The 15799-nt window shown below is 41.6% G+C and overlaps 1 protein-coding gene across 1 annotated transcript in view; it reads left to right on the top strand.

Annotated features, from left to right (window-relative positions):
- The first annotated feature begins 2684 nt into the window (after window positions 1–2684).
- prkg2 (protein kinase cGMP-dependent 2) overlaps window positions 2685–15799 on the top strand; it is a 28581-nt gene continuing 15466 nt past the window's right edge. The window contains exons 1-6 of the mRNA XM_030417802.1: window positions 2685–2846; window positions 3654–4167; window positions 8619–8785; window positions 11255–11368; window positions 13203–13308; window positions 14293–14356. Of these exons, the coding sequence (XP_030273662.1) occupies window positions 3662–4167; window positions 8619–8785; window positions 11255–11368; window positions 13203–13308; window positions 14293–14356 (957 nt within the window). The 5' untranslated portion in view covers window positions 2685–2846; window positions 3654–3661. The remainder of the gene's footprint in view (window positions 2847–3653; window positions 4168–8618; window positions 8786–11254; window positions 11369–13202; window positions 13309–14292; window positions 14357–15799) is intronic.

The raw sequence follows: 15799 nt of genomic DNA, 5'->3' as shown, positions 1-15799 counted from the left end.
TCGTTTTAGGGCAAACTAATTTTCAATGGAGTGCTATGGGCACTTTTACACTAGCATCAAAATCGCTATTTTTAAAACACTAAGAGGGCTCGACACAAGATGAAATGTTGCTCGTAGTATCACCAGGGTCTCTACACATGAACACGAGCATTGAGAACATTGTTTGCAACCTAACAGGCAGGAGAGTAATGGTGGACCGCTCCTCAAGCCTTCCTGTTAGGTCGCACTCGGGGATCAACATTTATTGTCTGCCATGACGGCTGCTCGCCGGAGATGCTACTGCTAACGTGAGTTGTCCAAAAACCTTCTTTTTAGTAAACTCTGTGTACACAAACAATGTTCTCAATCATTCGTGTTCATGTGTAGAGACCCTGGCGATACTACGAGCAAAGTTTCATGTTGTGTCGAGCCTTCTTAGTGTTTTAAAAATAGCGATTTTGATGCTAGCGTAAAAGTGTCCGTAGCACTCCCATTGAAAATTAGCTTGCCCGAAAACAAAACTATGGTAAATCTTAAAAGTGCCTCTTTCATCGTAATTATGCTTTTACGCGAAGGTTTGACTCATATTCAATCACAAATAAAGCCTAGGTTGCATTTTGGCGAGAGTTTCACTTCAACCATCTCCGTACTGTAATATCATGTCAGCTTACCAGTCCTCCAAGATCTCAAACACCGCAAACAACTGTGAGTAAACACGTGTAAACAGGAGGAGAAAATGAAAAATGACAGACAGAAAGACAGCTGGCTGTCAGGGTGAACCCCTGAGCCTCTGTCTGTGGGGTTGCAGGGTTAAAAACTGAGCCAACAAACTGCCGAATCAGTCGATTCTTTCACCTAACACGTGTCTTCTGCCAGAATGCCCTTAAGCATGTCACTGCAGCCATGTCAAGGCATGAATTACAGACTCAGCTGAGGGCTTTCAGTGGAAGAATTTTCACTCATTCAAAAATCTCTGTCCTCAGATCGTTCTCTATCCTCTCAGATTTCCTTTCAGGTCCAGGTTGGGAGTCAGTGACCTGGATTGTTTTGCTGTGGTGTGAGTGCTGCAGATGGATCAGTTCTGGCCACCTGCCATTATTGTTCTGTGCCTGTCAATAAAATGTCGTGCAAGCCAGGCTGCTCAGGCCGGCGTCACAGACAAAACACACTGGGAAAACCAATTAATCATTGCTGAATGTGAAGGCCTAGAGCTTTGGGTCTAGACTTTAGCCTGTCCAGAGAAGAAAACATGCATAACACCATCACACTAAGACCAAGAGAGGAAAATGATCAGTCGTAACACATGCTGAGAATTGCACTTACATTTCTGACCATCTTGTATGATCTCTTTAATCTCTTTATTTCATCTCCTCTACTCATTTGCAGCTGCTGTAGTGAATATGTTCATACTTGCAGGGACGACATTGTTTTGGTTTTCCGGCCAACAACTTTACAGTTTTAGCTCACTTTTCACAGCTTTTTAAAAACACTTCTTACGGCAGTATTGCGCTGTTTGGATCAAACAAGCACTGTCACAGAAACATGACTCCAAATGAATCATGATATTGCACTGTGTCTACTGAAAGTGTAACTGTATATTATATAATAATAATTCATCCGTCTCCGCTGCCACCAGGTGGACAAGACACAGCTTTAAATGTACATACATTACGCTCAAAAGCAACAACTGTGGCCACAAATTGCAGCTGCAGGGTGATGCTAGATGCTTAAACTGAGCTAGTGCAGAAGATTCATTGAGCCATTGAAGGGGCACAGTAATGTCACGTAGCAATATCCATAGAAAGTTTGACGTCAGCCATCGTTAGCCACCATAAGCTACTGGTTATACCACAACAAGTAGATTAAATATCCAGTAGCAGCCAAACTACTGAGTGCATTGGCTTCATAAAAGTTGAGTTTCATTCACTTGTAAGAGGAAGAGAAGTGTTGTCTCTTCTTTTAAATGTAACATTACCTGAACTTAACAGTAGCTCTTCTGATTCATTAGCCTGTTCATTTACATTTGGAGATACTTTACAATAAGATAAACAAATATGTGAGGAGCTACAGAGGAGACGTTGACGGCACCAGCGCCTTTTAATGTTTCATTAAAAAAAGTTTATTCAAATTTGAAATTGAGTGATTTTCAAACTCAACGCGCTCAGAGCGGCTTCACAAGAAAGCCGAAGCGCCATGAGAAAAGAGCTGCTGCAGACGCCTGCTCCTCAGTGGGAACAATTGAAAAAAGAAGATTGCGCTCAGAAAAAAAAAAACAAGAAAAAAAACACACTATGTGGACACAGGCCCTAAACATATGACATCTTTCCGTTCACTGGGGCCCTTTTAATTTTCTCGCCCCTGCCCCTCACACATTCTCAGTTCGCCACTGGTGAGAAGAAACTTTTTACATGCTTGTACTTGCTACTGATGATTTAACAAATCGCATCTCTGGTTGACTTGATTCAATAAAAGTTCATAAATGTTTTAAAAAATGTCTGGAAGTTCAACTGAAGCAGCAGAATAATTAAACATTTTTGCCAGGTTATTGCAGCGAATGCAAGCTTTTTCAGCCGACCTCATCATAAAAAATTACATGCATAATTCATTCATACATTTGAAAAAAGAAAAGCGCGGCTCCACCTGACCTGCCAATCACACCGGGTATTGCCGCGCACGCGTGAACGCGCGCAGCTGAGCAGGGGAGAGCGTGGAGAGAGAGGAGAGAGGGAGAGACACAGGGAGGAGAGGAGAGGGAGGATGAGAGCAGAGTCGCCCATGGACTGTCTCTCTGCGGATGCTCGAATGTGCGATCACGTAGTTTCTTCCTCCAAGTCTCGACTCGACTGAAGGCTCTGAAAACCATCGAGGTGAGTGCTGAGATTTACTCTGACTGATCCGAACACGGATTCATCAAAGCCCGGCATCTCTGGAGAAGAGTGACGAGGCGTCGGAAGTTGCAGGTGCACAATGAGATGTTTAAAAATTGAACTGAGTTAGTTTTTAATTGACTCTAATGAAAAGAGTCGCGGAGTGTTCTTGTAATAGACACGAGAGGTGTGTGCCAGTAAATCTTCCAGTCTGAGAGGTGAGGCTTTCAAAAACAAAAAGCTAAAATCCTGAGGGGGAATCTTTTCTGAAAAGGCTTATAAATGATGTCAGTGGCTCTGTTTTCTGCTCTGACATCCACTCACTGTATCAGAGCAGGAATGTCATGAATGGAGACTGCTGTATGTGTGAGTGGGCGACCGTGCCAAACAAACAAAAACAGGATTGTTCTCAGACATTTTTCCCCCTGTACACACTCCTAGAAACAAGTTCACTCTAGGCTGAAATCTTTAGAAATTTTTATTTATTATATTCTTCATTTTCATAAGCTTCCTGAAAAGCATCTCCTTCACTGGTAGCAGATAGGGAGTGACTGTTGATGTAATGTAATACTTCCTGCCTTCTGAATAATAAATGGAGAAGACACACTCATTGACCATTATATACTGATTTGCTCTCTCCTCTCTCTTTCCGTCTTTCTCCGGTTTTCTCGCCTCAGCTCTTTTGTCTGAAACCCCACTCCTGGCTTCCTCGAACAGACCTTTTTCATGCTAAATGTCACCATGCTGTCGGAGAAGCTCTTTCACAGCGCCTCGGCAAATATTGACTTTGAATCTTTTTCTCCTCAGGTGATAAGATGGGGAACGGTTCCATGAAATCAAAGCGTTACAAACAGGCAGATGGATCTGCCGGCCACAAAGACAACGGCGCTGGGTTCAAAAACTCATCCCTGGACTCCCTGAGGGCCCGGGTGGACGAGCTGGAGCGAGAGGGCAAGAGGAGGGACGAGGAGCTTAGTGCCAAAGAGCAGCAGATCAAGAGTCTCCAGGAGCAGCTGGCCAAGCAGACGCGAGCCCTGGCCGAGCTGAGCGAAGAGCTGCAGAACAAGTGCATCCAGCTCAACAAGCTGCAGGATGTGATGAAGAACCAGAGCGCAGCCTCGGCAGGTCTGGCGTCGAGGCAGCCTTCCATCAAGACCGGCAGCAGGGGCAGCCCCAACCTCAGCGTTCGCATCAAGGAGACCCTCAATAGAAGGAAAGGGGCCAAAGCTGGGGTGTCGGCCGAACCCACATCCAGAACCTACGACTCCAGCTGCCTGCCCAAGTTCTCCTTCGAGAAGGCCCGGGTACCGAAGGATGCGAGGTGAGATGAGGTCCCAAACACAAAAGGGTGAAAATGAGGTGTGACAGAAGGCAGTTAAAGGTTCACGATGCCCTCAGGCTCGATCTGTCTCAGCCTATAGCGGCGGAGAGTTTAAAATGCAAGCAGCAGAAAGAGATTTTAGTGTGTCGTAAAAGAAATGATAATAAAAAAAGACTATTCAAGATATTTCATCTGCTGGGGAATGACTTTCAGTGCATAATATGTGACATTTCCACATTTAGATGTCTAAAAAAATTATTCAACCTTTGTTATGTGGATTGTCGAGTTATGTTCTTAATTATTCTAAATGTTTCCGACCACGTTTTATTCAAGGTAACGCTGTGTTTGATTCGGCTACCTGTCCTAAAGCATCGTATTCCCTTTCAGGCCTTTTTTCTTTGTAACTTCAAACAATGAAAAGACATCAGAGAGGATGGGAGGGTGATGCTGAACTAGCACTGTTGTTTGCATTACTCACTTGCGATGGACAACAGTCTGTTGTGGGGTCCATTTAACAATAAAGACAACAACTCCCATGATCCAACGCTACACCAAACTCAATCAAACCTTTTGTTTTGATTGAGAGACAACTAGCAGCAGAAAGTACATACTGTGCTTTTAAACCCAGACTGATACAGAAATAAAAGGTGATTTTTTTGTCTAGGATGAGACCATTTCTTTGTGAGGTTTTCATTATAGGGTTCTTGACTCTCTAGTTCCAGTAAAGAGAAATCTTAATGCCAGTCATATTTTTTTATAGTTGTGCTTCTAACTTTATGACACAATTTGTGTTTGGTCATTTCCTGTCTCGAGAGGACAATGTGCACATGGCCAGCTCCATTAAGAAATGGGTTCCCAGTGTGGTCTGCACAGAGCCATGACCTCAACCCCATCCCTCACATCTGAAATGAACTGGAACACCGACTGTAAAACACACCTTATCTCTCAACATCAGTGTTGACATGTGGCAAAAGATAACACATAGATGTAATCTTTGTTTGTGTAGTGTAGCTTTAAAAAGTGCATAAACCTTGAACTAGTAAAGACAAACAGGGATACATTTTATATATAAAAGGAGCTCCACTCCTGCTATGAAAAACAATTACCTTTCTCCCAACTGTTATTTCATTGATCTACACTAACCGCCGGTGTTACAGTATGTCCCACCCAGACAGGAAGTATATCAAATTAAGGAAGAAATATGATCTCAAAATGCTGCCTCATGGGGCCATTAAAGCTTCAAGCCTCTAAAAAAGATATCAGGGATGATTCAGATGGACAAAAGAAAGAAAACAAAAAGAATGAAGAAGCAAATATTTCAAACCATCAGAGCACTCAGCCTCTGAAAATCTCAGATGTAAAGTATTAAAGTGAAACTCTCGCCAAAATGCAACCTAGGCTTTTTTGTGAATGTATATGAGTCAAACCTTTGTGTCGAAGTATAATTACGATGAAAGAGGCCCTTTTAAGATTTACCGTATTTCCGTTTCGGGTCAAGCTCATTTTCAATGGAGTGCTACGGGCACTTTTATGATAGCATCAAAATCGCTATTGTTAAAACACCAAGAAGGCTCGACACAACGTGAAACTTTGCTCGTAGTATCATCAGGATCTCTTCACATGAACACGAGCATTGAGAACATTGTTTGTGTACACAGAGTTTACTAAAAAGAAAGTTTTTGAACAACTCACCTTAGCAGTAGCTTGTTCTGCTCGCAGTCGTCATGGCAGCCGAGAAGTATTGATCTCAGAATGCAACGTAACCTGGAGGACAGGTCAGAGTCCACGCTAGCTGTTCCCCTGTTTCCTGTCTTTGAGCTAAGCTAATCATCTGCTGGTGTTATATTTAACTAACACATAAGTGGTATCAATCTTCTCATCTAACTCTTTGCCAGAATGCAAGTAAGCCTATCTCCCAAAACATTTCTCACCTACTTTGTGTGTAGCACAGTCTTTTCCACATGAGGTCAGTATGAGCCCAGGCCACTATATGCTAGAGTACATACAAACAGCAGTTCTCGGATAATCGAAAGGTCGTTGAATATTTCCCCGTGACAAGGCGTCTTCACATAACCTGAGTGTGAAACTTCCGTCATGTCACACAAGTGGTCATGTATTCTATGTCCAGAGGTATGAGCTAGATAACTTGACTTTTGTGTTAAAGATGTCTAAAGTTTTATTCATAACTCTGGTAAACTGTCTTTGACTGGTCAAGTAGATATTTTTTATATAGCGCAAAATCGCAAATTTGCCTCAAAGGGCCTGTACGTTATTCCTCATTCCATTCCACCACCCTGGACCAAACAACAAGTGTTAAGATAGATTCAACGGCTCCTGACAAAGTTTGGAAATCTAAAGAAACTCTTTATTAAAAAGTGTAAATGATGTCATCATGTATTTTTTTATTTACCTTTAAAGTTGCAATATGTAAGAATTGGCCACCTGTCGAAGCAACAAGTAGGGGGCAGCATATCACCAGAGTTACTGCTAATTGCTGCTAACTGTAGCTTACGTTAGCTAGTTAGCTCAGTTAGCCGTGCAGTTAGCGGTCCAGAGTGTGAGCTTGCAGTGGTATTATGAAATAGGACAGGCTGGGGCTAGCTGGTTAGCATGCTAAATCCAGTAGATATCTTTGCAACACAGAACATAGACAGCCTTGATATAATGAAGGAACTCTGAGACTGATAGTTTTAGTTATTTTTAAGTTCCACGTCTCTTCAAGCGCCCTCCCTAATGAGCCACTTTTGTTCGGTTGCAGCTTAAATGAATGCAAACACAATAAGCACTCAGCTTATTTGTCATTTTAACACAAGTCGACAAAGAAGGAGAGAGACATGTTTTACGTTTGTTTTGACAAGCTGCGGAGGGATCCATTATGATCAAATCCAAATGTGTGACCTATCCTGCACGTCAGCTCACACACACACACACACACACACACACACACACACACACACACACACACACACAAAAAAAACAAGCTCAGAGAGACAACGCAAAAGGTTATTTAATCAGTAAATCCTGTTAGATTTCCCAACATGAAAGGCAAATTACCTTTAGTCATCGTAATTGTTCTTCATGTTGAACAACATGAATGCAGCACTCAGCATTGAATAAATGTGATCATGAGTCTCCTTCTCTCAACCTGATCCTCATGTTTAAAACATACGCAGCTAATGAGCCCAGCATATATTATATAACCCAAACCAATGTAAATGAGGCAGGCTGGCCCTTTGAAACAGGAAAGTCGTCTTCAGTCAGTGACAGTGCAACATGTTGCAGACTCGGGCAGAAGTGTTGACGCAACTTGGTTGGAAAAAAGGGATGTGGGTTGAAAAATAAAGGATTGGACGTCATCTGCTCGGCCTTTATGAAGCCCTAAGTGATAATTTATTACACATGATAAGGTGGATAAACAGACCACCCACCACCTGCACCGCTCACCTCTCAGAGCAGCGACCGGGACTCATGATCTATAGTTTGTGTTCAACCGTGACTCTTAACCTTTTGGGTTTACAACTCCCCAAAGGAAGCGATGTCTTCTTCTTACCGCCCCTCGCGGCAGCTGTTAAAATGCGCAGTGGTGAACTTTGACAGCTCATGATGATTTTATGTTTTCGCTGTTTCACTTGATTCATCGCTGGAAGGAGCCCAGAGGCTGCAAATAGTCATCTTCTCACAGGAGACAAAATATTTATCACGCAGACTAAAAATGTGGTGAGTAATGTGGAGGTGGGTGTCCTGGTGGCTCAGTGGGCTCAGGAGTGCACCACATAGCTGCAATCAGCAGAGGGAGAAGTACTTAAAAAGACATTTTACTTAAAGGAAGTCTTAAAACTAGAATAGAGCATACTCACTACCCTGAATTTTACCTTAGTAAACACAAACAAGTATTACTTGGTATGAAAAGTAAAGGAAAAACAATGTTTTCAGATCAGTTTAAGAATCAGGTGAAGGATAGAAGGAAGGAAAAAAATTAAGGAGGAAAGAGGATATGGATGAAGAAAACAATAAATGAATCTGTTGACTCTTTTCTTGATTCAATATTTTCAAATTGTAAGGTCAAAGATTTCAGAAAATATGATAAATGTCCATGACAAGTTTCACAAAAGTTAATGTATCCCAGCTGCTTGCCCTTGCTGACCAGTCAAAACCCCAACGATACTCAGTTTACTAACATGGAAGACTGAGTAAAACTGCAAATATTCACAAAATATATAAATAAGTGAATAAAAAACTGAAACCAGGTAAGATATATCTTTCCTTCCTTTTAATCTGTTTCTAAGGCACTAAAAACAAATCTAGAGTAAATATGTATATATATGAAACTAACCACCTGTAGTTCAGTCAATTTCTGTCCATTATAGTCATCCAATAGCTAAAATGTCAACAGTCAAAAACTGCACAGCGTATGTCACATTTCTAACTCTTCCCCTGTTGACTGTGACCAGTGTGAAGAAGCTGCTCACAGACGCCCTGAACAAGAACCAGTACCTGAGGAGACTGGAGCTGCAGCAGATCAAAGACATGGTGGAGTGCATGTATGAACGCACCTACCAGCAGGGAGAGTACGTCATCAAGCAGGGGGAACCTGGGAACCATCTGTTTGTCCTGGCAGGTAGGTCCAGTCCTGTTTGATCTTCGTGTTCTTCTTCTTGGTCTGGAAGTTGATTAGCAAATGAGATTTTCTGTCCACTTCCTGCAGCGGCTGATGCGCCTCAGCGGGCTGCGTTGAGATGATCTTATCACCGCTTTGTAGGGATAAGCGAGTACCATTATCTGTATCTGTTCAACCAACTAAATCATCCTATCAGTATCCACAATCTGAAGAAGCGGGGCGTAAACCAGAATTGGATGGTGCTTGAGTAATGATCATTTAAGAATGTCTACTTGTTGCAGGACATAGATATTTAACAACCTGAGAAGTAAACTCCAAAATCAGCCAGTGGCGCACTCAAGAGGTTTGAGGGGCCAGGGCAAAAAGATAAAAATGGGGACCAGTGCATAGAAAGTTGTGATTAGAGGGCACTTCACCATGTTTTGTCCGCTTGAAGAGCACCCTGGAGGGCACTTTATGTCATTTGGCCGATGAAGGGGCACCTAGAGCGTACTTTATCATGGTTAAGCTACCATAGGGGCATACTAGAGGGCACTTTGGAGCGTCTCTCTGTCTGCAGAGCATGTTTAATTGATGGTAGGCAGGAGAGGAAGAGCGGGGGCAGATTGTTCACTGGTTAATTGATCGCAGATGGCGTTGTTCACTCAGACAAAAAGTATAAAATGTGGAAATGGGTCACCAAATATACTTAAACGTTAGTATGCCTGGGCGCACCACCCAAATGAAATATATATGTGGTGGAAACACTGACATCTTTCTTTGCCAGAAACTTCTTGCATGTTCTCAAGCTTTGCCCCTACCTGTACAGCTTTCCTGACCACGAGCCAATCAAATCAAAGTGACACGGCGGCTCTAAATCAAACAAGCTTTCGATTGGTTCTAGTGATCGACACGGATGAATGGCATCTAAACTTGTGCAATCCTTTAGACCAGTTTGAACATTAAGCTAACCTAATGTCACTCTGTGAAAAACGTATGCTGTAATGATTTTGGCCTTAATATATGTTTATCACCCATTTATTTCCTTCCTTATTCATTTACTGATTTACTTACTTGTTTATTTAATAAACTAATTACTCATTTAATGGTTGGTTGGTTGGTAGATTTTGAGTTACTAAAGGAAACTTAAAGCTAACCTTTTCATTCATAGTAAATAGTGTCACTGGGAAATCTCTCAAAGTAACCAGGCAACTAAGTTTTATGGATGACCACATGGCCTCAAAACAGTAGTTGGTCATCTGCCAGTGTAGTTGGTGGTGAAATTAGCCATTCACAGACAAAATGTCCCAGAATGTGTTCTGCTGTCTGGTGATACAGTGATTTCTCACCCTGGACAGGACAATGCAGCAGGTCAGTCAGTAGTACAGTCATGTCACTGAAACAAATGTAATCCTGACACAATGGGATGTGTCCAAATATGACCAAAACTATTCATATTTAAATGTCTGTAAAATAAATAATGTATGCAACAGAATCTTGACTGTGACAATGAGTCTGTGACATGTTTTACCACCAAAAACTGAATCCAGCACAGCTTTTGCTGTTGCGATGTGAGCAGTCACTAAGGTATCAAAAACAGCTCATGACTGATGATTATTCACTAATGAAAGCCCTTGAAATAATCCCAGGGACGTCAGGAGCCAGTGATTGTAATCTCATTAATTAAGTCTTTAATTTGAGTCATAATTTGTGCAGCAAATGACTTCATTTCAGGGTCACTGACGGACCAAGAGCCAAAAAATACACGTTATGCCTTCTGCTGCGCCAACAGCAGGTTCAGATGGTGGGAAGCAGGAGAGGACAAAGGGGTATATTGTTGTTTCTTTGTCTTATATGAAGGATTTAGCAACTATTGTAGGTCTGTATGTATTTATCAAGTGTCTGAATTACCTGCTTATTTCTCCTTGAAATAACTTCATAAATGCTAAAAGTGGGCGCCAAAAACAAAAATCACAATATTTTCGACCAATTATCTCTATGCTGACATTGCAACAATATCGTAGGGATGACTTTTGGTATTTTCACAAAATATTAACACAATGAGATTTGGCTATGATGACCAAGTGGTTAAAGGCAGAACAAGTAGAACGGTCTGGTAAATTCCGAAAACCAATTTACTGTAATGTAGCCTTTAAAACCAGAAAATGACAACACCCATTTCATATCACCTCACAGAAATATCCAAAGTCTAAGACAATATAGAGCCTCATATCATGATAGTGATGTAATATTGATATGTCACCCTGCTGGTGAATCATGAAAAGCAGAAGAAGAATTTAGTTATGTTCTAGCCAGATGAACCTGATCAGTAATCTCGCTTGTTGTCCTTTGTTAATGAGCTGAATCAACCTAAATGTGACTGTCCTGCCTGTAGCACGTGTCTATGTCTGTGCTCCTGTTTCTATTAATCTGTGTCCTAATTGTGGGATTCAAATAAAACTATTGATTGTCCTTGTTTCATATTTACAGATGGGAAGCTGGACGTGTTTCAACAGAACAAACTGCTCACATCGATAACAGTGTGGACCACGTTTGGAGAACTAGCCATTCTGTACAACTGCACACGGACTGCATCAGTACGAGGTAAATATTCTGACATTTCTACAGAAAAAGAAAGTGCCTCAGAGCTCAACTTCTCCTTGTCAGATTGACAAAAAAACAGGAGCAGTGGCTTCCTGTGTCTTCACCATGAGACGCTGCACAGAACCATCCATCCTTTGTAATTTCTCTGCATGGTCACGGGGTGGCTGGAGTGAATCCAAGCTAATATAGGGCGAGTGGCAGGGTACATCAGTCTCATGCCCAGATCGTCAAATAACAATCAAAATAAAATACCAAACTGGGTCATTGTGCCTGACCCCAACCATTAACCGAAGGCAGGGTCTGGGACCTGGGAGAGCTATCTTTCTCCAGAATGGAGAAGTTATTTAAATTGAATTATCCAGAGTATTTTTTTCGTAATTATATTAGAAAATTAAATCTGCACATACGACAACATGTACATCGCTACCAATAGATAGGTCATGTCAAGTCAATTTTCTTTATATAGCTCAAAATCACAATCACACTGCCTTGGTGGGCAGTCACTGACAAATACTCACTTAGAGATCTAAAGCTGATACGTACAGGAAAGCCATAGCTGATGGAGCACAAAGCACATTCTGCTGCTCAGTGCCTAATCATTTAGTCCTTATACTCTTGCTCCATGAAAAAGGACATTTTTACCACTGCTGTACTTTAAGGCCTCCCATAAGCATTTGCAAAAGAGTCAAACATGTAAAACTGACCAGGTTGTTCCTATTAACAACCAGGTCAGAGCCAGAACTAGTTGCTGCACTAGTGGCTCCTTCTGTTGAGATAAACTGGAGCTAAACATGAACAAATTTGATGAAAATTAAAAATGCATTGTGATTTTTGTGAAAATTGCATATTTATAGTTATGTATATGTAAAGGATTATTAACATTTTTCACACCAGATAAAAAACACACATGCAGAATTGTGACTGTGACTGGATGGCAGCTACCATTTGTATTTTAGTGGCCACTCTAGCCAGTTAAAACAAGTTTCCCATCCCGTCCAATATCACTTTGTATTCTTTTATCTTCCCCCGACTCACCTCTGAATGCAATCTGACACTTCTCTGACCTTCACCTGAGTTGCAGTGACTTCTTAAAGCCGAGGATCGCATGATAGTGAGAGCAGGGGAATCAGATAGGTCATTAGTAGCGAAGTAAACAAGCTTTCAGATAGGTCTGTTGACAGAGGCTTTACATGATATCCTAAGCTTTGCATTGTGATTGGTTTTCACCTCCCTGGCACTTGGGAAGCACATACCATGTTCTATGTGAGTGCTCTTTGTCCAGGTTTGTATATTTAACCAACTAATTGACTGGTGGCCCTTAGGGGAGGGACACTGAGCTGACCTCAATAATCTGGGCGAAGTGGCAAAACCGTGACAGTCTGACAAGTCTCCCTGAGTGGGTTTTACATGATAACAGATGATGTGGATAAAGGGGAGCTCTTTCTTTGCTACCGGTTCATGTCAAACTTTCACAGCTACTTCCTCCCTGCACCGACAGATGCTCGTCTCAGAGTTTTTGTAGATTTGACCTGACTCACCACCAAGATGAAGGACAGATTACAGTGTTTTTCTCGCCTCCTTTGTGCATCTGCCGAAAGAAAGCAATGCGCAATGACTTTGTGGTGACAGAGGGCTTTAATTAAAGTGGAAAATAGCAAGAAAGATAAGGGAGGAGAAAAATAACTCACTCACTCTTCAGTCATTCAAATTTTCCTCTGCCATTGAAAACAGATGTGACTCCTTTACAATGTAACGATCGGGCTAACTAGTTAATTGAAAGTTCAGAACCATGACCCTGCCCCACTTTCTGATCGATGCGATGTTGCTTTTACAGCGGTGAACAAAGTGAGGACGTGGGCTTTGGACAGGGAGGTGTTTCAGAACATCATGAGGAGGACGGCTGAGACACGACATGAACAGTACCGCAACTTCCTCAGAAGGTTAGCCCAAAGCTATAGCTGACAAAGCTGGCATCACCTTACTGTTACGATTCTCGTAAGTGATCATGTACCTTCATGTAAGTAATGATGAGTAAAAACAGAATGTGATGGCCAGGATAGAGGTGGAAGAATGATATTGCACTTCCCTGATTTGATGTACAAGATATGGACTCCAGTCAGGAGGCGCATTTCAGAGGACACGTTAGATTTACGGTTATGAAACATCTAAATCAAAATACATGATGGTTATGGTACAAAATAGCTGGATTGTATCTTTGAACAAAAACTTCACCCAAAAATAAAAATGTGGTAATTTAATTGTTCAGGAACACTGTTTTGCTGTGAAGCTCCAGAATGTTTTGTAATCAACAAAATTTCACATAATGATGACAAAATTTTCATTTTCGAGTGAACTTATACTTTAAGTGATTAGTTAATTTTGAATAAATTTAATGCACACATTTTTGTGTTATTTATAAACTACACCGTTTTTCTTACCATAGCAACAGTTACACCTACATTTAAAGCAGTGTTCAGCCATTTTGGACCACTAGGGGGCTGACAGTCACAGATACATCATTGATGGCCTGATTCTTCTCTGCTAGATTTTCAACTTCCTTCACTAGAAACTCCTTTAATTTGGCTGTCTGTCGTTCAGTGGGCAGGGAGCCATCGGCCAGCCTGTCTCAACTGTGAGCTGAGTGGCTTAGAACAAAAACAAGAGGCTTAAAGAAGGTAAATGAGGCTAAAAGCTGCAACAAGCTTTGCAAAGAGCATTGAGCAGCAGATCTAGGATTAAGAAAGCAGTCTAAAGAATACATAAGCATCATCATTTTTATGAATATGAAAACAACTTTAAAAACTGACAACAACAAGTTTACTTACATGACACTTGCATTGTCCTGAATGCGTATTGTAGTTTTGTATTTGAATGTAGATTCAGAAATAAAAGTTCATCGTCTGTGTTTTTGTCTTTTCTGTCAGTGTTTCACTCTTGGCCAATCTACCAGAAGACAAGCTAAGCAAAATAGTGGACTGCCTCGAGGTGGTAAGTTATTCTGTCAAACTATCTATATGTCTACTGGAGGGACAATTAGACTTTTCATTGTATTGCCTCAGTATTGCACAACCCACTGGCAGCTCGTGGGAGCCCCAGCGTTGCAGATAGCTGCTGTCAAAATATCATTACCATTTGGCCATATACCATTACTGCATGTCAGCATATTCTTTCTACCTCCAGTCGGCAAGACCTCACAAATTACCTTGTTGATGAACAGAGCCGATATTATTCCTGTCATCGCCGGGCGCTGGATATTGTTACCATAATTATTTGACCAAGGCCCCAGAAAGTGTTTATTCAAATGGGGGACGAGTGATTTCTTAAAGATGTGCGAGTGACAGCCTTTTGGTGTGAGAACATACACGTGTTTTAAAGCGAATGTGTGTGTGTGTTAAGTGTGTGTGTGTTGAAACATGCAGGAGAATGGCTCACTCCAGTTCTCCTCCGTAAGCATTGTATTTCAACGGGGAAGGAGAAAAGCGGAGCGGAGCTTGTCAGCTTCGGGTCAAAAACAGCCTCTCTCAGCGTCTTTTCAGAATGAAGCCTTGAAGGACGTTCATTGTGATGGTTGGTCGTCCCGATACTTTCCGCTACAGGAGAATTTCCTTATTCAGTCATTTCTGATGGAGCTGATTCTCCTGCCTCTCAGGGGTGGGGGGTGGCTGTAACTTAATAGTGGTGCAGATGTTCGTCGACAATCCGCCAGATAATATTGAAGCTTCGTGTCAAACAGAGGGGGAATGGAATTTGGAGTGTTCCGGTGTGTGTATTTTTGCCCGTATAGTATGTGCGTGTGTGTGTGTGTGGGGGGGGGGTCTGAGTACCTCACTTTTGGATCCTCTTTCAGGTTTTCAATCTGATCTGCAGTTTGGAATTTGAACTGGAAAGCTTCAATAGCAAAGACGGAGCTCTGGTGAAAGTGCAGCATAAAAGAGGAATGAGAAATACGTTGGCATGACATTATTTATATAATAAACCTCATCACGCAGACTAACAAGCTTACCCAGAGAACTGCAGCCGAGCAGCGATGGTCTGAACATAGATGCTCAGCTAAGCTAACAAGCTACCTAACACAAGATGCTTTAAAAAGCTGTTTTAAAATGTTGGAGCTTTCCACTCTCACTTTGGAGAAAAGTGTCTGCTTAATGCCCTAAATGTAAATGTAATGTAAATGTAAGATTGAAATATTAGTCTGACAACTTGATGTAGCTAAAACATCACATTTCTCTTACTTACAATATAACAGAGCTCCAAGAAAAGCACAGGGGAGGAGAGCTGCTGTATGATAATATATGTTCTAGTGCAACACGGTGACAGATGGTAAACTGAATTATGACACCAAGTGTGCTCCCGCTGCATCTGTTTGATGTGATAAATGACAATTAGCCCACATAAACCCTAGTAAAACAGCAAATTGTTGTTACTCTTTGA

The sequence above is a fragment of the Sparus aurata genome, chromosome 5, assembly GCF_900880675.1.
Source record: "Sparus aurata chromosome 5, fSpaAur1.1, whole genome shotgun sequence".
Classification (NCBI taxonomy): domain Eukaryota; kingdom Metazoa; phylum Chordata; class Actinopteri; order Spariformes; family Sparidae; genus Sparus; species Sparus aurata.
Note: the sequence above shows the minus strand (reverse complement) of the source record. Positions and strands in the feature narration are given on the sequence as shown.